The following is a 21,621-nucleotide window of genomic DNA, read 5'->3' on the forward strand; positions in this document are numbered from 1 at the left end:
CCGGGGGACGATGGGAGCAGGGAGAAGCCCTAGGGGCCCTGTCCCCGCAAGAAGAGAACCCGCCCAGACGAACTCCGCATCTGGGCACAGGCACCGAGGAGCAGCAGTCTTCCCTGCCGAGTAGGCCGAAGACGGAGCCAGGGGTCGCCATAGCTGGAAACCGAGGGAGCCCCAGGGGAGACAACCCCAACTGCACGCACGTTGCCCTCACACCAGGCGCCGGCAGCTGGGCGTCGGGAGCGGAACCTCCTGGCCAGACCTGCAGCACCCCGTCCCGCCCCGGTCTCCGGCGGACCCTGCCCCAGCCTCCTGGCCGCTCCCGGAACCACTCCGGCCTTTGCCGCCTCCAGACGTTGCCCTCGGTGGTCCCGCCGCCCCGCTCGGCCTCGAGAGGGATTCGGGCGCCCGACCACTGTCAGCCCGGAGGCACGGAGCGCAGCACAGGCGAAGGTTACCTAGCACACTCGGCCGGGTTGCGCGGCCTTCTGGGACTTGTAGTCCACCTGCCCTGGAGGCTCAGACTACAACGCCCGGAAGGCATCGCGCCGCGCTCCGCCCAATGGAAACGCTCGGTGAACCGCCTTCTCCCCTTTCGGGGCCCACCTCCTCGCCCAGCCAGCCTCTTTCTGCTGTTGGCCGCCTGAGCGGGGGCAGTGGTCCTGGAGCTGCGTGAACGTCTTCTGGCTCACGGCCCGGCTCAAAGCTCCCAAAGCAGGTCCTCCACGTCCCTGAGAGGACACGACGTGGGTCGCTGCACCCGGGCTAGCCTGTGGGCAGCTTGCAAATATTGGAACAATCGTTCTGCTAATACGCCCACCGCAGATGGGATGTATGAAGAGGAATCCCATTTTGCAAATATACAAAAATTTTAATGTTGAGGGGAAAATGAAAAGAACCGAATCCTATGGCAATACATTTACACACATTTTCAAGAGACATAGATGCAGATGTGAGTAATTAAAAGATACAATCTAAGTGGTTCCTGCTTGAGTAGACTCGGTAATGTAGAAATGTGTTTCCTAAATTAATCAACAAACTTAAGAACATCCAAACTGATTATCCAAAATTATAGCTTTTAAAAATAAATAAGCTATCAAGCCATGAAAAAAACATGGAAGAACCTCAAATACATATTACTAAGTGAAAGAAGCCATTCTGAAAAGTCTTCATATGTGATTCTAGCTATATGACATTCTGGAAAAGGCAAAATTATGGAAACAGTAAAAAGATTGGTGATTGCCAGGGTAGAGGGAGAGATGAATAGGTGGAGTATAAAGGATTTTTAGAGTAGAGCAGTTATGTTGTATAATAATAAAAAGTTGGATACATGTCACGATACATTTGTCAAAACCCATTGAATTATAATACCAGAAGTCAAGTGCACCGCCATGAGGGGTGGCAAAATGGGGACACCTACAGAGCAGGCTCAACCAAGCAGGTGGGGAGCAGAAGGTGAGTATCCATGGGCAAGTCCTTTTATCGGGGGTCAGGATGGAGTACACAGGAATAGGCGGGAGAGGATATCGTTGCTACATTTGAATGTTGAAGGGAAGGGCAGAAGGGAGCTTGTGGCCAGAACTAGCCTTATCACCTAGGTAACCTGGTCACCTGGGTGGGGTGCTCACAGCCTGTTTGCATGGATATGGAGGCAGCAGGAAAATATAGTTTTAAAATTTACAATACAGCAAAATGAGTAAAGGAGGTAAAAAGGTACAAACCTCCAGTTATAAAATAAATAAGTCATGGGGATGTAATGTACAGCATAGTGACTAAAGTTAATAATATTATATTGCATATTTAATGCTATAGTTGCTATGAAAGTAGACCTTAAAAGTTCCAATCTCAGGGCGCCTGGGTGGCTCAATTGGTTAAGCGGCCGACTTCGGCTCAGGTCATGATCTCACAGCTCGAAGGCTCGTGAGTTCAAGCCCTGCGTCCGGCTCTGTGCTGACAGCTCAGAGCCTGGAGCCTGTTGCAGATTCTGTGTCTCCCTCTCTCTGACCCTCCCCCGTTCATGCTCTGTCTCTCTCTGTCTCAAAAATAAATAAACGTTAAAAAAAATAAAAAAAAAAAGTTCCAATCTCAAAAAAGTTTTGTAACTGTGTGGTGATAGAGGTTAGCTAGACTTATTGTGATCATTTTGCAGTGTGTACAAATATCAAGTCATGGTTGTACACCAGAAACTAATATGATGTTTTGTCAATTAGAACTCAAAAAACTACGATACAATCTACTTTGTGGTGTCTCAACATCATTAACAATACTAATTGGGATGGATAACGCTTGCCACCCAGGTTGTGACGATGTGAAAGATGACTGGTATTGCTTGACTAGCCACCAAAGGCAAACTTTGATAAAGGTGACAACTAGGAAGAGTTATATTAGGCATGTGAGGGGGGTGTGGGACCCAGTTCTCAACCAGGGATCCCACTTGGTGGGAGAAAGCCAAGAGAACAGGTTGGGCACTCTGGATTTAAGGGAATCTGTTGGAAAGTTTTGGTTATGTTATGAAAGACCTTTATCTCTTAGCCTAATTTTCATAGCTTGACCTGATCTACACATCTGTCAGTATCATTAACCCATAGTGGTATTCTGATGGTACAATTCATCCAGCTGGGCTGGGTGCATGGGATATATGAGTCAATTCAAGAACCAAGTCTGGGAAAAGCCAGGTGTTCACAGCCCTGTGGTGTTCCTTAGGTGTTCCCTAAGGTGTTCCCAGGTGTTCCCTTTTCCTAAGGGAAAAGACTGGGCAAAGCAGCAGTAACCATTGGGAAGTTGGTATCCTAAAACCAACTCCAAAGAAAACAGTGTCCGTGGGGAGCCTGACAGTTCAAAATCAAGTCTAACGGCAGCAGTGCCCATAGGGAGATTGGAAGTCCAAAAACAAGTTCAAGGAGATACAGCAGATGAACTTATTCAGATGGGTTTGACCAGAGGCAGTTCTGAGATTGCAGGACTTCTAGAGAGTGGAAACCAAGTTCTTATATGGATCATCCTGTAGGCATGGCTGGATGAAAGGAAGACAGGAGTGGGAATTCAGGTGTTGTAAGAATTAAGCAAGAAGGTGGCAGTGGTCTGCTTCATGGGTATGTCTAGAGGGTCTTAACATTGTCATCTCACAAACATTCAGAAAGGATAGTTTGCCTTTGGGGTACAGTGCAAGTGGAACCAATTTCTAAACCTAGGAAGCTTTACAAGCATCAAAAGATCTGGTCTCTTATTGTAACTGGTAGAGGTGAATCGAAACGTGCTGTCTATATTTTGAGAACTACTGGATGGACAAAGGACAAGTATACGGGACAACCTTCTTCTATGCTATCTACTTTTTAATCCCATTTCCATATTTTGAGATGATTCAGTTAATCTCCTTTATTTTATTTTATTTTTTTAAAGTTTATTTATTTTGAGAGAAAGAACACAAGTGGGGTAGGAGCAGAGAGAGAGAGAGAGAGAGAGAGAGAGAGAGAGAGAATCCCAAGCAGGCTCCACACAGTCAGCACAGAGCCTGATGTGGGGCTCCATCCCACGAACTCTGAGATCATGACCTGAGCTGAAGTCGGACGCTTAACTGAGCCACCCAGGCGCCCCTCAATTAATTTCCTCTAAAAAAACTTTTGGAGGCAGCCCCTGGAGTCTAGTTTTCTGAACGGTACCCATCAGGTGGATGTGTACTGAATTGCTTTTTTGCAAATGCTCTCCAGAACTAACACTCAGTACTAACGCTATTTTTGAGCTTTGCATGGATTTCGTTATTTGAATATTGCTATAACGCTGTGAGGTACGTGCTATTTCTTCCTTCTGTTTTACAGATGAGGAAGCTGAAGTCCAAAGGGGTTAAGTAACCTGATCAAGCAAAAATGCGTAGGAAGGCAGAGATTAGGATTAGAAGTCAGGCATCTGACTACAGAGCCCTACTGCATTCTGTTTGCTTCTTATGGTATGTCCCATTGAATTGTCACTGATCTTTTCTGCCTCCTCACTGGTCTGTATACTCCCTGAGGGGAGGGCCCTGGTATTATCCATATCTATACCCACAGATGTGCCTCCTTCTCCCACACCCCATCCTGTTAGTCTCCCCATTGGCTGACTTGGTTCCGTGAAGGAAGGCTGTGTTGGCAACGTCAGCTGACCTCACACTGGTGGCTCCAAGTCAGAACGCAAACATTCTGTAGAGAGCAGAGTTTCTTAGTTTCTCAGAGAAATATAGGGCAGAAACTGCACTATAGCTAAATATTTCCTTTTCTCCATGTGATAAAAGACTAACAGTTTTGGAGTGATGGACAAGGTTCAGAGTTCTTTCACCTTTCTAGTTTTGTTTTTAATGGAATGGCCACCTTTATGCTTGCCTTATGAAGGTGAGTTCAAACCAGTTGAACTAGCAACAGGCTTAATGGGTAGCTTCAACCATTGTTTTTACTTGTTTCAGGGGAAGTAAAAAGGGTTAATCATATTTCACTGCTACGAGTTTTCTTTTCAAGGCTACAATCAGTCACAAACATCCACAAATATCACTAAGCAGGAAAGTGTTTCCTCAAGACTCAGAGGTAAGTAATTGCATTACTCATTTGGTGAAATGAGAACCATAGACTGGGGTCCTCTCATCTGCTGTATGAATGTGTCTTTTCTTGTGTATTTGTTAGGAGCATGGTCCATACAATAATATAATTAGATAAGCATTGCTTGGAAATTAATCCGATATTATTCTGTCTCTGGAAGCTGTGCTTTCTCTTTAGGGACTGCTTTGCTTCTCTTTTATTTCACCTGGCACACACAGAAACCTTGACCAAATCAGAGTGGTTTGAATGTGTCTGTATGACTTTAATTGTAATTGGGTATACGTTTGGCAGTAGACCATACAAGTCCAGATACAGATGTTTTATGAGTGTAAAATATTCTTTATAATCATCTGTCTTCTATGCTTTGCATTTTGAGTCCTCAAGGGAACTTTTTTATCTCAAAACAGAGAAACTGACCCTGCCAATCTGTGAAATCAGGCAGCAGCTCTTTGTGAAGATATGTGGTACTTATAAACAATCTCTATTCTGTACAAGGGAAATGCCATCTGCACAGTATAAAAGCATCTAATTTCTGTAGGAGGAAAGGGTATTGCCGTGGCTTTCTGGCACTGGCACTCTGACTTTCTGATGACCGCCCAGACCCCTTCAACTCTGGGCTAAATCTATCAGGTCCTCAACCAGCTCACATGACTGCAAAAACAGACCAGAAGCCAAATGCATTATGTTCTTAACACCCCATATTCGTGGATGCAAACAGAACACCATGCTTTTCCAAATTAAGCCACATATTTCTATAAGGCATTGTAATAAATGTATTAACGACATTTACCATCTTAGCTTTCAGGTCCCCTTGTCTAATACAAGTTATTTCTTTATTTTCCTAAATCCATCTTGAACTTGTCTCTTCTCTCTGATCCTTTGAACGACTTTGAGCTCTGAAACCTCCTATGCCCACACAATTACCAGGCAACAATGGTAAGTCAAGGGGTCTTGGAGGGTGGCTGGGATACAGGGACATTCCCAAGGCTGTTGTGGTCTATGGCTCCAGAGGGCGCCCCACGGTGGTCAGCACTAATCTGTACAGCTCTTTGTGCAAATTAGAAAAAGGAGCGCCCTCTGGATGGTTGGGTTAGTCATGATGCCACTAGGAGCAGATTCTAAAATAGCACAGATGTTGAAGCATCAGGAAATACAGTTGATCTTAAAAATGTGATTAATACGTCCAGCCATCCCAAACACATCGTTAATTTTTCTAAAATTCAGCTATGAATATCTCACTTGCCTGTTCACCCCACTACCCAGAGATCAGGAGGCCTGCATCCTAATCTTTACTTTGAAACTAACTTGTGTTGGGAGCTTGCACTAGAGGTTTGCACAGCTAAGACCTCTGCTGTGCCTGAGCTTCGGGTCCCAGGTGCAGGTTCCGATATGGAGATAGAGGACAGAATTGTTTTAGATCACTGGAAGACTCCAATTTTCTCTGTAACCCTGAGCTCTTGGTTATATGGAAAGAAGCCTAACTCATAATAAGGAAATACTCATTCCAGTTTTCAGCTATCATGTTGAAAGTGAGCAAAATGTTTCATTAAAAAAAAATGGCAAAGGATTTGGGAAATATCTCGTATTTTTTTCTAATTGAAGTATAATTAACATATAATATCCTACTAGTTTCAAGTGAATATAATCTCATATGTAGGCTAGGAATGAGTGCAACGTCTATAGAGGGCAATTGGTGATTCTTATAAATATAAAAAGAATGTATTCACTTTTTGCCCTAGAGTGATGAAATATACCTGGGATTTATTTTAATCAGGTATGATAAGACATACAGACATGGAAATGATTGTCATGAAGGAAGAACATTATACTCACACACTCCTAGAAGCAAGAGGTGGGGGAGACAAGAGGGGAGAGCTTGGCCCAGAGTCTTTATTGGTGTTTTCATGGGAAGGAGTGAGTGAGGTAGGTACACAGAGTAGTGGATAGTTGGATGATTTTGGTGGACTCTAGGCTATAGGAGTGGTTCCTAGTTGTCCAGTACCTGGCCCTGGGATAATTTAGGTCAGGGGAAACATTGGCTTGGTGTGTGAGGGTTTGATAAAGAAGGTGGCTGAGGGTGTGGGCTCTGGATTGGTTGGTTTATATCAAAGGCACACTTGAAGGGGAGTTGTTTGCAATCTGTAGCAAATAGCCCTGGGAGGGTTGGTCTGTCCAGGATCAAGCCAGTAAATGCCAGAGCATCAATATACAGAAAATATGGGCATCTGTCTGGTTCATTTGGTGGAGTGTATGACTCTTAGTCTCGAGCTTGTGAGTTCAAGCCCCATGCTGGGTGTAGAGATTACTTAAAAGTAAAATATCTTTAAAGAAAATTAAAAAATATGGAGAACACACAGAGGGTTACTGGAGGGGTTGTGGGAGGGGGATGGGCTAAATGGGTAAGGGGCATTAAGGAATCTACTCCTGAAATCATTGTTGCAGTATATGCTAACTAACTTGGATGTATTTTAAAAAAAAGAAATAAAATAATTTGGAAGGACAAAAAAAATAAATATATAGCCATTATACCTAGAAGTTTCATTTCTTGGACATTTTATTTATAAATGTGTTTCTCATTTACCTACCACACTTACTCTCCTTCTGCTTGGTGACTTTCTCATCTATTTTTTCTGCTCTGCAAAACCCCCAGCATGTTTACCTCTGCCTCACCCTCAGGGGATGACCTTGTTACCTCCATCACTGGCAAAATACAAGCGGTCAAAACAGAGTATCGCCACCCCATCCCCATCCCTGCTCCATCTACCTGCAATTGCACCCTCTTTCTCTGCCTTCCTTCCGGTCCAGCCCAAGGACTAGCCCTGCGGGTGTGCCAACTTCCAGCTCCGCCAACCCTCCGCACTACTGGAAGTTCTCTCCCCGTTTCCTGTGGTATTGCAATTTAACATATCACTTCCCTTCTCCTGTGAACGTGCTGCCGGTTCTCCCATCTGAGAAAGCAAAACCCATCTGTGGATCCCTCAGCCCTTCTGGGAGCTGCCCTCATTTCTCCCCCTACAACACCAGAGTTCCTCAAAAGAGTTCCTAAAACTCACAGTCTCCAATTCCTTTCCTCCTGTTCTCTCTTGAACTGTTTCGGTCACTCTGGCATTCCCCCCTCCCCACGTGGCTAGCACCGCTGTGGTCTAGGTCTCCAGTGACCTTCCTGTGGCCAAACCCAGCGGCCAGTTTTTAGTACTCATTATACTGAAACCATCTGTAGCCCATTTTTTTCCTCCCTGCCCCAGAATTTCATTTTGAAAGCCTGAAAGCATACAGAAGGGTAGAGAAAACCATAGAATGAACACCCATATTTCCCACGTTTGAGGTCTGCAATCAAGCATTTTACACCACTAGACTTTTCACAGTCCAGGTTCTTTTTGTCAGGCTCAGGTGACCTTTCATTGATGGGTGAAACTCAGGGCGTTTTTCAGTTCAGTTGCTGAACTCTTTCTGTGCTAGGGAAGGGACAGACAGTGAGGGAAGGCCAAGTGCAGGATGAAGAGTAATCACCTCAATTTATCAGGTTTTACAAGTGGCTGAATAATGTACTTACTTTGCCAATTGCTCTTTTGTCCAGTTTGTACAAACAATAACTCTCTGGTTATTATTTTTTTTAATCCCAGGTAATGGGAAGGGTGATACACATAACCCTATAAAGACTAATGGGAGTCTAACAACCTATGCAGCACCCCTGAACGCTGATACCTGGAATGCAGGTTTGTGGAATTGCATTCACTTTTTTATGTTTATTTATTTATTGTGTGTGTGTGTGTCGGGGGGAGACAGAGAGAGAGGGAGACAGAGAATCCAGAAGCAGACTCCACGACATGGAGCCTGATGCAGAGCTCCAACTCATGAACAGCGAGACCATGACCTGAGCCGAAGTTGGTTGCTTAACTGCCTGAGCCACCCAGGTGCCCCTGGAATTGCATTCGGAATCTCCCTAAGGTATCATCTCAGCACAGTGCTGCACACCCTGTACCATGAGTGCAGCGCCCAAGTCGTGAAACTAAAGCCACTCTCCTTTCAGCTATAGGGACAGCAGGTGCTGCTGTACTGAGTCAGGGGTCCTGTATCTCTACAGAGTAAAAGAGGGTTTTGACAAAGGACAAGAGCCAGAGAAAGAAAAAGGAGTTAGGGATTACTTTATGTGGCAGTTCAAATTATATATGTTCCCTGTGCAATGTAGCCTCCATATTTTTAAAAATTAAGGATGCTGTTTGTTATGGTACTTCTGATTTTGTCTCCCATTCCCCTTTGGAATAACAATATGCTTAACAAATATATTAACCGATAGACACAAGTAAAATGAAATCTTTTCTTTCCATTTTTAGCACTGATTCCACGTAGACCTGCTCTTGTTCAAGTAATTGTGATTGCGTGTATAGCCTTCAGCATTGCTCTGATATGTGGAATCAGTATTTCCTATGTGATATAGTAGGTATATACTAAGTAACATTTACCATCCTTAAGTAAGACATAATAGATTAACTAGGTTATTATTCAGTAATGATAATGATAATAATGATGATGATAATTCTTATAATCATTAAAGTATTATGGTCATCCTGAATTTCCACATCAGGGTTTTTCAGAATATGGACTGTACTCATGTTGGATCATAATACAAATGGAAAAAAGTGAAATAGGACAGAATACAATTTAGTAGGATAGAAAATATTAGAAAGCATTACAAGTCTTAACATAAATGCTCATTTTTTAACTTTTCAGACAAACAGATACACAGTTATGAGGTAAAACATATTTCTTACTGTGGATCATGGTCAAAATGTTTGAAAACCACTGTCTGAGATGATGGCATCCTTCCAAAACATGGTGTTCTAAAGAGAACTTGATACTTTGGAAGGAACCTTAGTGCAAAGCAGAAAAGAGTGATCACTCTCTTTTTCGTTAGATATTTATTATCTAGGAAAACAGTAGCATTTGGGGAAGATACTTCATCTTGTTTGCACAAATAAAGTTTGTGGTCAAACTCTTTTAAGTGATGTGATCATTTTGAAATTAGTATTAGACAAAAATGATCTGCACTGTGACATGATGCTACTCTGACCAGAACTATATATACTGATTCCTTCTCCAGGATTCAGTGCTGGGATTCCATTATATCCCATCAGAAACAGTGTAGGCGCCTGGATGGTTGGGTTGGTTGAACCTCCGAATTCAGCTCAGGTCTTGATCTCACAGTTCTCATGAGTTCAAGCCCTGCATCCGGCTCTCTGCTGTCAGCACAGAGCCCACTTTGGATCCTCTGTCCCCCCACACTCCTGCTCCTCCCTGACTCATGCTTTCTCTTTCAAAAATGAATAAACACTAAAAAAAGATTGCAAAGATAATGATTCTTAAAAAAAAAAAAAAGACCAGCTTGAGGAAGTAGTAAATTACTTGCTCTATTGGAATTGAGTATGAACACAAAGAGCCTGTTGCCATGTGTTGGGTATTTTAAGGTGGCCACTTTAGGACCACTTCACAGTATGTCCAGTGAAGGCAAATAAGACTAAAGGTAAAGTTGAAGACATTTACTAATGAGAGAGTGTAAGCAGCATGTTTAGTTCTGGGACATCTAGTGCGGTGATCTTTCACTCAATTTATGTCATTGCAATTTCAGCTTCTTTTCAGTAGTGTACACAAAGATGTTAGCATACATAGAGTTTTCTATGAGAATTCCCTCAAATGTATCCTCCAGGACTTGCAGTATCCAATTAAGTTGCTGAGCTAATGTCAACTCTTACAGCTTTTACATTCATGCTACTCATAGGCCACAACAAGTTATTTTAGAGCATGAGGCAACAGGAAAAATACATGTTCCAAAGTTACGTGTTTTTTTTTTTTAATTTTTTAAAAAAATATTTTCTTTTTTTTTTTTTAACGTTTATTTATTTTTGAGACAGAGAGAGACAGAGCATGAACGGGGGAGGGTCAGAGAGAGGGAGACACAGAATCCGAAACAGGCTCCAGGCTCCGAGCTGTCAGCACAGAGCCTGACGCGGGGCTCGAACTCACAGAGTGCGAGATCATGACCTGAGCTGAAGTTGGCCGCTCAACCGACTGAGCCACCCAGGTGCCCCTTTTTTTAATTTTTTAAAATTTATTTTGAGAGAGAGAGAGAAAGTGTGAGCAGGGGAGTTGCGGAGAGGAGAAAGAAGAGAGCAAGAATCCCAAGCAGGCTCTACACTGCCAGCCCCAATGCAGGGCTCGAACTCACAAACTGTGAGATCATGACCTGAGCCTAAGTCAGATGCTTAACTGACTGAGCCACCCAGTCGCCCCAGCAAAGCACATGTTTTCATGTAATTTTTAGTGGTGAATTTTTTCCAGAAGAGGTTTTGAAAATACTGTTGGTAAGTTTCATTCATTTAAATTAGGAAGGTAAAATTATAATAAACTCTGTTTCTTGCATAGATAAAATATTTAAACTTAACATAAGGTGAATTTTGATACACTACTTTTCAAATTGGTAATACATTATCAACTTTAGTGTTTTGGAAAAGAATATCCACTTAAAAACACAAAAAACATGTATATAGGGACTCACATCTTTCTTTTGACTCTGGTTCCCATATGGTTCATCACAGCACTGTTGGATCTTATGTTTATTTAAAATTTTGATATTTGGTTTATCATGGATTTTTTCCCCATTCATTTCAACTTGTTAAAAGATTGAGCTCAAATATTTATCATCACTACTGAGTTTTTTGGCACCCCCTTAAATTTTATAACTGGAATCAAGACATTGGGATGAGACCAGGATTTGAATGATTACTGTTAATCATGTTTAGGATCAGACCAGTTCTTCCTGATTATGTATGTCAAACAGAGTTAGGAAGATATGTATATTAGCAAAAAGGAAATCCTCTATTACTCCTTTTCATATCAAACAGAAGTAGCTGCTTGAAAATCCAATTCCAGGGCTGGATCTAGAATGCAGTGAGCAAGGCACTCACCTCGGGTGCAAAATTTAAGGGGTTGCCAAGAAATTCAGCCATCAAGATGAATAATATTTTGATTCAATATTTTATAAAACCTAAATTTATTTCAAAAAATATCCATGATGAACAAAATGCCAACATTTTGTTTTGTTTTTATTTTTTGAAGTTTATTTTTATTTATTTTGAGAGAGAGAGAGAAGGCTGGGTAGGGGCAGAGACAGAAGGAGAGAGAGAGAATCCCAAGCAGGATCCTAGCTGTTAGTGCAGAGCCTGACACAGGGTTCAAACGCATGAACTGTGAGATCATGACCTGGACTGAAATCAAGAGTTGGACGCTTAACCTACTGAGCCACCCAGGTGCCCCCAAATTACCAACATTTTAAATATAACCTCAGTAGCAGTGCTAGGCCAAGCCATGTTAGAGAGTGAACAAAAGGAAAAATCCCTAATACCTGTATGGACTTTATTTAAGAACGTTGATATTTTGTTCATTGTGGATTTCTTGCCATTCATTTTTCTTTAGTAAAATACTGCATTATGATATTATTTATCTTGAATATACTATTTATCTTGATTATGGGGTTTTGTACCCCACATGAGTTCCTTCCTCACCTCACCCAGTCCTGGCTGGGAACCACATTTGGCATTGTCAGTTACTCCTTTTCTGCCTATCAGCGCCCATTGGAGAGCAATCTGTTTCTGCCTCCCTCCCCCGCTTACTATCATGTACCAGTGACTCCTATTCAGTCAAAAGTCACAGGATTAGATGTGATAATTTACTGGGGCACTTGGGTGGCTCAGTCAGTTAAGCATTTGACTTCGGTTGGGGTCTTGATCTCACGGTAGCTTGTGAGTTTGAGCCCCTCATCGGGCTCTGTGCTGACAGCTCAGAGCCTGGCGCCTGCTTCGGATTCTGTGTCTCCCTCTCTCACTGCCCCTCCCCTGCTTGCACTCTGTCTCTCTCTCAAAAAGAAATAAACATTAAAAAAAAATTCCTCTACATTATTCTCCAGTCGGCTGGTCCAGGCTGAGGAAAGACAGCAACTTGCCTGGCTTTATAACAACGTCAGGATACCATTGCTGGGAGACAAGGACGAGGGCTCTGAGGATGAGAGCCAGGATGAGTCCACCTACCTACTTCCAGAGAACGAGAAGGAGCTGGAAAAGTTCATTCACTCAGGTGAACACCCGACCCACCAGTTTATCTTGTCAGATGCATAGTCACATGAAAGCTGAGTGGGCAGTGATGGTTTGGTTTTCAAAGGCAAAGTTGGGTGGGATTTAACGGAGTTTGAGGTAATAAAGGTGAATATTTATAGCCACACCTACATAAATGAACTGTTCTCGTCAAATTATACAGAGGGGCAAATAGCCACGGACTGCAATTCCCAGGACCAAACACAGAGTTCAGGAGACAAAACTTGCCCCAGACCAAACACTTATCAGTGCGGTGTTATTGCTGAGCGTAGAACACAGCTAGACAGATGTCCTTCTTGCACCTTCTGCCTCCACCTGATGTGGGAATAGGATCCAGGTGCACAGAGCAGACCCTTGTGTGCGAGATGCTCACCATGCCTGCAAATCTTTGTGAGGAGAGGGCAGCACATGTGTTCATATGAACCTGCTTTTGTAGGAGTTCAGAGATTCTTGGATACTTGCTTTAAAAAATTCTAGAGCAAAAATATGTAGAGTGCAGTGTCTGATTCAACCACGTCTGTCATCCCTTGTATGCATCTCCTCTGTAACGGTCCCAGATGCGACAGTCAGAGACAGGCTGCAAGGCCAGGAGTGTGGTGGTCAGTGATGCTCACTGATGCCAATGCTTACGCTTAGGAAATGGTTTTTCAATGTCTTTTCCTTACATTGAAGTATACATTTTTTTAAAGTTTTTATTTAAATTCCAGTTGGTTAACATACAGTGTAATCGTAATTTCAGGTACACAATATACACCAGCGCTTCTATATATCACCCAGTGCTCACCACCAGTACCCTCCTTAATCCCCATCACCTACATAACCCATCCCCCACCTGCCTCCCCTCTGGTCGCCAGCAGTTTGTTCTCTATAGGTAGGAGTCTGTTTCTTGGATTGCCTCCCCCTCCTTCCCCCCACCTTTGCTCATTTGTTTTTCTTAAATTACACATATGAGTGAAATCATATGGTAGTTGTCTTTGTCTGACTTATTTCACTTAGCAGGATACAGTCTAGTTCCATCCATGTCATTGCAAATGGAAAGATTTCATTAATTTTTATGGCTGAGTAATATTTCTTTGTATCTATATACCACATATTCATTCATCAGCCAACATTCTTTTTTTTTTTTTTTTAAACTGGGCATTTATAAAGCCTGTATATAGGAAGTGGGAAAATAATTTTATTTTTTGGGGGGGGGCATAATTTTAAAATTCAAATTTCACCATCCTTTTCAGACAGATAGCTTTCATTATATCTTGAAAATTCTATTGTTTGTACCTTAATTTTTCCATGTTTTCCCTTACCTCTTTTGTCTCTATTCCTCATTTAATAGCATCTCAATAACATCATGTCTACGTTTTAGTTATTAGATCCAAAAGAAGAAAACATATGGAAAACAGACTGAATAAAGAACAGTCGTTATCAAGGGAAACAAGTCTAGACAATTCTATGCACAGTGTGAGCCTGGAGAATCTGTGAGAGCAAAGGAAAAAGACGCAGTATGCGCTAGCCAGCGTGGAGCCCACGGCTGCAGGGACAACCCACGATGGGGGACCTGAGTATGACTTACTCCTGGAGAGTTCTGTTCGGAGCACTCTAGAGAAGCCAACTGGAAGTATTTAAGAGAAAATAAATCTGTACGCTCAACAATTCTTGCATAGTTCATTAATAATTATAACTTAATTGGAAAAGAGAAAAATCCAATTTCATATGTACAAAAGAGAGATTCTCAGAATTTTCTTTATCTTTTTTCTTAAAAAAATTTTTTTAATGTTTTTCAGGATTTTCTTTTCTTGCTCCTGAACAGGAGCACAAATCATTTCTTTGGGCACATTCCCAGGCCATGCTAAGGGATCTCTCTCATGATACAAAAGTTTTCCAGGGATATTATCTATCAGTTCCAGCACCTTGTCTCCATTTACTCAAAAGGAGACTGAAAATATCAAAATAGACACCACACTGGATTAAAGTGCAATCATCCCTGTTTTTAAGGAGCTGGGCCCTGGCGAGGAAGAAGGGCCTGCAGGCAAGTTGCTGTAAAGCACGGCCAGATGTGTTAGCTGCTGCAAAAGCTGGGAGCTGTGGAGAGGGACGGAAATACAAGAGTCAGGGCTCAATTCACATGGCTCAGTGCTTTGGAAAATGGTCTGATGGTTCCTCAAAAAGTTATACACAGAGTCACTATATGATCCGACAGTTCCACTCCTAGCGTCATATCCAAGAGAATTGAAAACACACACAGAAAAACCTAAACACAAATGTTCACAGCAATGTTATGCATAAGAGCAAGAAGGAGGAAACAACCCAAATGTCTCATCAACTGATAAAAAGATAAATAAAATGGGAATCTATCCATACAATGGAATATTCCTCAGCCAGAAGAAAGATAGAGATATTGATACATCAGGGGTGTCTGGGTGGCTCACTTGATTAAGAATATGACTCTTGATCTCAGCTCAGGTCATAATCTCATGGTTTGTGGATTCGAGCCCTGCATGGAGTTCGGCGCTGACAGTATGGAGCCTCCTTGGGATTTCCTCCCCCTCTCTCTCTTCCCTTACCCCACTGGTGTGCCCTCTCTCTCTCTCTCTTAAATAAATAAAAATTAAAAAAGAGGGGCACCTGGGTGGCTAAGTGAGTTGAGCATCTGACTTTGGCTCAGGTCATGATCTCACAGTTCAGGAGTTTGAGATCTGTGTTGGGCTCTGTGCTGACAGCTCAGAGCCTGAAGCCTGCTTCGGATGCTGTCTCTCCCTCTCTCTCTGCTCCTCCCCCGCTCATGCTCTGTCTCTCTCCTGTCTCTCAAAAACAAATAAATGTTAAAGATTTTTAAATAAGAAAAAGAAATATTGACATATCTGCAACATAGAAAAACCTTGAAAACATGCTAAATGAAATAAATTAGACACAAAGGTCACACATTGTATGATTTTGTTTATACAAAATGCCCAGAATAATCACAGAGGCAGATCTACAGAGGCAGAAAGTGGATAAGTGTACAGGAACTGGCTGAGGGGAGAAAAGGAAATGACTGCTGATGGCTGTGGGGTTTCCATTTGGGGCAGTGAAAATGTGAAAATGTTTAAAAATTAGCTAGTTGTGGGGCACCTGGGTGGCTCAGTTGGTTAAGCATCCAACGTAAACATCTGTGTCTCCTTCTCTCCCTCCCCCACCCCTGGTCGAGCTCTGTCTCGCTGTCTCTCTGTCTTTTTCAAAAATAAACAAACATTAAAAATACATTTTGCTCTTTGGAAAATATTTGTTGAGTGGCCACCATGTGCTGGCTGCTTATTCATATGATAGACAATGTGGCCAAGCAAGTTTAAATATTTCTCAATAAATATTATGACTTCTGGATTACCTGTTAGTGTACAATGTATCTGAAGGAGTAGGTACCAACTCTAAGAAACTCTCTGCCAGTGCCATCTGGTTATGCCCTATAATTTTTAAATTTTCTTTATTATTTAATTTATTTTTAAATTTATATCCAAGTTAGTTAGCATATAGTGCAACAGTGATTTCAGGAGTAGATTCCTTAATGCCCCTTAGCCCATCCCCTGTCCCACAACCTCTCCAGTAACCCTCTGTTTGTTCTCCATATTTAAGAGTCTCTTATGTTTTGTCCCCCTCCCTGTTTTTATATTATTTTTGCTTCCCTTCCCTTATGTTCATCTGTTTTGTATCTTAAAGTCATCATATGAGTGAAGTCATATGATATTTGTCTTTCTCTGACTAGTTTTGCTTAGCATAATACCCTCCACTTCCATCCATGTAGTTGCAAATGGCAAGATTTCATTCTTTTTGATTGCCGAGTAATACTTGAGAGAGAGAGAGAGAGAGAGAGAGAGAGAGACACCACATCTTCTTTATCCATTCATCCATCAGTGGACATTTGGGCTCTTTCCATACTTTGGCTATTGTTTATAGTGCTGCTATAAACATTGGGGTGCATATGCCCCTTCGAAACAGCACACCTATATCCCTTGGATAAATATCTAGTAGTGCAACTGCTGGGTCCTAGGGTAGTTCTATTTTTAATTTTTTGAGGAACCCCACACTGTTTTCCAGAATGGCTGCACCCGTTTGCATTCCCACCAGCAGTACAAAAGAGATCCTCTTTCTCTGCATCCTCACTAACATCTGTTGTGCCTGAGTTGTTAATGTTAGTCATTCTGACAGTTGTGAGGTGGTATCTCATTGTGGTTTTGATTTGTATTTCCCTGATGATGAGTGATGTTGAACATTTTTCATATGTCAGTTTGCTGTCTGGATGTCTTCTTTGGAAAAGTGTCTATTCATATGTTTTGCCCATTTCTTCACTGGATTATTTGTTTTTAGGGTGTTGAGTTTGATAGGTTCTTTATAGGTTTTGAATACTAATCCTTTATCTGATATGTCATTTGCAAATATCTTCTTCCATTCTGTCGGTTGCCTTTTAGTTTTGTTGATTGTTTCCTTCGGTGTGCAGGAGCTTTTTATTTTGATGAGGTCCCAATAGTTAAGTTTTGCTTTTGTTTCCCTTGCCTCTGGAGATGTGTTGAGTAAAAAGTTGCTGCGGCCAATGTCAAAGAGGTGTTTTCCTGATTTCTCCTGAAGGATTTTGATGGCTTCCTGTCTTACATTTAGGTTTTTATCCATTTTGGGTTTATTGATGTATATGGTGTAAGAAAGCGGTCCAGGTTCATTTTTCTGCATGTCGCTGTCCAGTTTTCCCAGCACCACTTGCTGAAGAGACTGTCTTTATTCCATTAGATATTCTTTCCTGTTTTGTCAAAGATTAGTTGGCCATATGTTTGTGTGTCCATTTCTGGGTTCTCTATTCTGTTCCATTGATCTGAGTGTCTGTTTTTGTGCCAGTACAATACTGTCTTGATGATTACAGGTTTGTAATACAGCTTGAAGTCTGCCCTGCAATTTTTTTTGCATTATTAATCAACAGGTGTTTATTCTCTCTCAGTGCTGGAAGTCAGAAGTCTGAGATTAAGGGTCTCAATAGGGCTGGTGTCTCCTCAGACCTCTTTCCTTGCCCCATAGTGGCCGTCCTATCTCTCCTGGGAAAGACAAACTCTCCTGGTAGCGAGGTGGTCCTGGAGGAGGCAGGTCCCAGAAGGTGGGGAGGCCAGGGTCCAGTATACCTCTGTGCCTCTGGAATCCATTGAGGGTTGTGGCCAGGCCCTCCGGGCACTGTCAGCCAACCTGGTACATATTCCAGTGTTGGTTCTGTGAGCAGTGCACCCCATCCCGAATATAGACGCCAGCACGAGAGGCTGGACTGCTTTTCATTATATCGAGTAAACAAGGGAAGAACATGAGTCTTCATGGGCAAATGTCTCTTAGCAGAAACCGCTGTGCTATGGTGACTTCTATGATGGCCCCCCCAAGATTCTCGCCCTTGGTGTTCACAGCTGTATCATTTCCTCCCTTGAGTGTGTCTCTGCGAATATGAAAATGTGACATGTAGCATTCCCATGACTAGGCGGAGGTGATAGGATAGTTGCTCTTTTATTGCTACATTACAGAAGACTCTGACTTAGCAAATTGGAGAGACACATCCCCAAGTCGTTAGGGACTGGCTCAATGCAGGGAAAAACTTGTGCTAATCAACACAGTATGAAGGCTTGAGGCCTTCTTGGATCTTTTCCGGGCATATACATCTCCTCTGGTGTGTGTGTGTGTGTGTGTGTGTGTGTGTGTGTGTGTGTGTGTGTGTTTTCCCCAATTCTGCAGTACACATGTCTTAATTTTCCTAAAGGTCTCACACCCGCTTCTTCTCAGGGCATAAATGTTCTGTTGTATTCCTCTGCCTAATCTATCCCCGGCACCTGCTGGACTGCTGTCTTCCTGCAGCTATCCTGAGTTTGGAACCTGCCAATATCCTTACTGGCCTCCTACCTGGTTTCCAAACTATTGCCACCATTCCCATCAGCGCAGAGGCAGGAGATGCAGAAACTGGTCCTATCCTCAGCCTTCAGACAAGTTAGAACATTGCAATCAAGCCCCACTGTTTTCCATCCTTCCTGGGTTTCTACAGACCTTCAACTGATTTGTAAGGACTCAAAGTATTTTGGTCAGCATGTTTTTGTTTATTCGAGTGTTTTTAAACGTAGCAAGGGCCTGTAGTTCCATAATCTGCCATTTACTGATGTCACTCTGATTTAAGGTTAAACTTGCAAAATTGGTTTTCTTTTTTTTTTAGTTTTTAAATTTTTTAGTTTTGAGAGAGAGAGAGAGACAGAGCATGAGCAGGGGAGGAGCAGAGAGAGAGGGAGACACAGAATCTGAAGCAGGCTTCAGGTCTGAGCTGTCAGCACAGAGCCCGATGCAGGGCTTGAACCCATGAACTGTGGGATCATGACCTGAGCTGAAGTCGGACGCTTAACCTACTGAGCCACCCAGGCACCCCTCAAAATTGTTTTTCTTATTGGCATAGTGGGCCTTTTGGAATTCTTGTCATCTATACAGAAGTTTTGCATTCTTTTGAGATGATTTTTGTCTAATTTGTGGGACTTACTTATTAACTGAATTTATTAATTATGTAGCTGCTTTTTTATTTTTAAAATTTAAAAAATTTATTTATTTAAAAAATTTTTTTTATTTTTTTATTAAAAAAAATTTTTTTTAACGTTTATTTATTTTTGAGACAAAGAGAGACAGAGCATGAATGGGGGAGGGTCAGAGAGAGGAAGACACAGAATCTGAAACAGGCTCCAGGCTCCGAGCTGTCAGCACAGAGCCCGACGCGGGGCTTGAACTCATGGACCGTGAGATCATGACCTGAGCCGAAGTCGGCCGCTTAACCGACTGAGCCACCCAGGCGCCCCTAAAAATTTTTAATGTTTATTTATTTTCAAGAGAGGGACAGACAGCAAGCAGGGGAGGGGCAGAGAGAGAGGGAGACACATAATCTGAAGCAGGCTCCAAGCTCTGAGCTGTCAGCATAGGGCCTGGCGTGGGGCTCAAACTCATGAACTGTGAGGTTGTGACCTGAGCCGAAGTTGGACGCTTAACCGACTGAGCCACCCAGGAGCCCCTTTAAATTTTTAAAAAATCTTTATTTATTTTTGAGAGAGAGAGTGAGACAGAGTGCAGTCAGGGAAGGGACACAGAGAGGGAAGTACAGAATCCAAAGCAGGCTCCGGGCTCTGAGCTGTCAGCACAGAGCCCAACGTGGGCCTCAAACCCGTGAACCATGAGATCATGACCTGCCCTGAAGTCGGACGCTTATCCTACTGAGACACCCAAGTGCTCCTGGACTTTTAGTTTATAACTGCCTTCCCAATTTACCTCTTTTCTTATTTTTAAAAAATGTATTTATCCTTTGTTCTCCATAATTGCCCGTGGCTTTGCTGCAGCTTCTTTGTCCTGGATTGCAATTCTCTTTTATTCCCCAATAAAGCTTTTGCTGGAAAAATAACTGACAGTTGTTATTTTTAAGGTTAACAATTTGAAAATTACTTTTGATTTCTTAATTTTGAAAGTTAGAAATGTAAAATAGTCAAATATATTTTAACATAAAACATGTAACTGGATTGTCTAAATAGCATTTTAAAACAATATGTTTACATGGATGCTATAAAAAGCAATCATTTCTAAAAAACTTCCATACCTTCAACAAACTCAATGGCAATGCTATTTTTACATGAAAGAGCTATTTCTTCTCAGAGAGTCTTATGCCCAGGTAAACTAGGATTTTTCTGGTCTTTTTAAAGTCTTTTAATTAGATGTATTAATATTCTTCACAGGCTCAATGTTTTCATAGTGAAATTGTCTCAATTGAATGGTACTCTATTACTTGGGAATGTGGAAACTTTTTTTTATGTTTTATTTTTATTTTTGAGAGAGGAAGAGAGAGAGCGCAAGCAGGGGAGTGGCAGAGAGCCAGGGAGACAAAGGATCCAAGGTGGGTTCTGTGTTGAGGGCAGAGATCCTGATTCAGGGCTCAAACGCATGAACACAGGAACACACAAGATCCGGACCTTAGCTGAAGTCAGCTGCTTAACCTACTGAGCCACCTTGACGCCCTTAGGGAATGTGCAATCTTTTAATGGTAAAACAAGATGATCAGCTCTAGAAACATTCCAATTCAAAAATCCCCAAATTATCCATGGACCACCAACGACATCACTACTGAAGCTACTCAGAGATCTTTACTCTTTTCACCATCCAAAGTATTTCTCCAGAGACACTTCTGCCACCATCTTTGAATCACTACATAATCATAATTAATAACCTTCCTTAAAATTTGTTTTAATCGGGGCACTGGGTGGCCCAGTTGGTTAAGTATCCGACTCTCTGTTTTGGCCCAGGTCATGATCTCACAGTTCATAGGTTTTTGGAGCCCTGTATCGGGCTCCGTGCAGATGGTTCAGAGATAGTCTGGAATTCTCTCCCTCCCTCTCTGTCTGCCCCTCCCCTGCTCTCTCTCTCTCAATAGTAAATAAACTTAGAAAAGTAAAATCTGTTTTAATTGTGGTATAATGATATATAACATTGTATTAGTTTCAGGTGTACAACATAAAGACTGCATGTTTGTATACATTGTGAAATGATTACAATAACTCTAGTCAATGAATGTCCATCATCTCACAGTTACAAAAATTAATAGCTTTCTATAATTTGCATTTTACAGCTGTTTTTCTGAGATAATATCAATTCCTCATGCGGTATAGAACTGTAATCACAGGGAAAATGATGATACTTCCCAGAAATGAGATGAGATCATGGATTTAAGATCCTCTTATATTTCGGGATTCAGAGCACCCTTTGCACGCATGCTCCACCTGTGAACACTGCAGACGTTGTCCTATATCAAAATAAGTATTTCTTTCATTGTTCCCTTTTTGAGATCAATGTCAGATCTTGAAGTGAATGTAAGGACATTGAATAGGAAATGTGAATGGATAAAAGTGTTGCCCACCAAA

General features: G+C 42.1%; 1 protein-coding gene across 1 annotated transcript; it reads left to right on the forward strand.

The window, feature by feature from the left end:
- The first annotated feature begins 2,998 nt into the window (after window positions 1-2,998).
- CE2H19orf18 (chromosome E2 C19orf18 homolog) lies at window positions 2,999-14,350 on the forward strand. Its single transcript, XM_060652671.3, has 6 exons — window positions 2,999-4,358; window positions 4,482-4,547; window positions 8,246-8,275; window positions 8,894-8,996; window positions 12,520-12,686; window positions 14,064-14,350. The coding sequence occupies exons 1-6, from the start codon at window positions 4,280-4,282 to the stop codon at window positions 14,177-14,179; spliced, it is 561 nt and encodes a 186-aa protein (XP_060508654.1). The 5' UTR covers window positions 2,999-4,279; the 3' UTR covers window positions 14,180-14,350.
- Window positions 14,351-21,621: the final 7,271 nt, after the last annotated feature.

The sequence above is a fragment of the Panthera onca genome, chromosome E2 (genome assembly GCF_046562875.1).
Source record: "Panthera onca isolate mPanOnc1 chromosome E2, mPanOnc1 haplotype 2, whole genome shotgun sequence".
In the NCBI taxonomy this organism is placed as follows: domain Eukaryota; kingdom Metazoa; phylum Chordata; class Mammalia; order Carnivora; family Felidae; genus Panthera; species Panthera onca.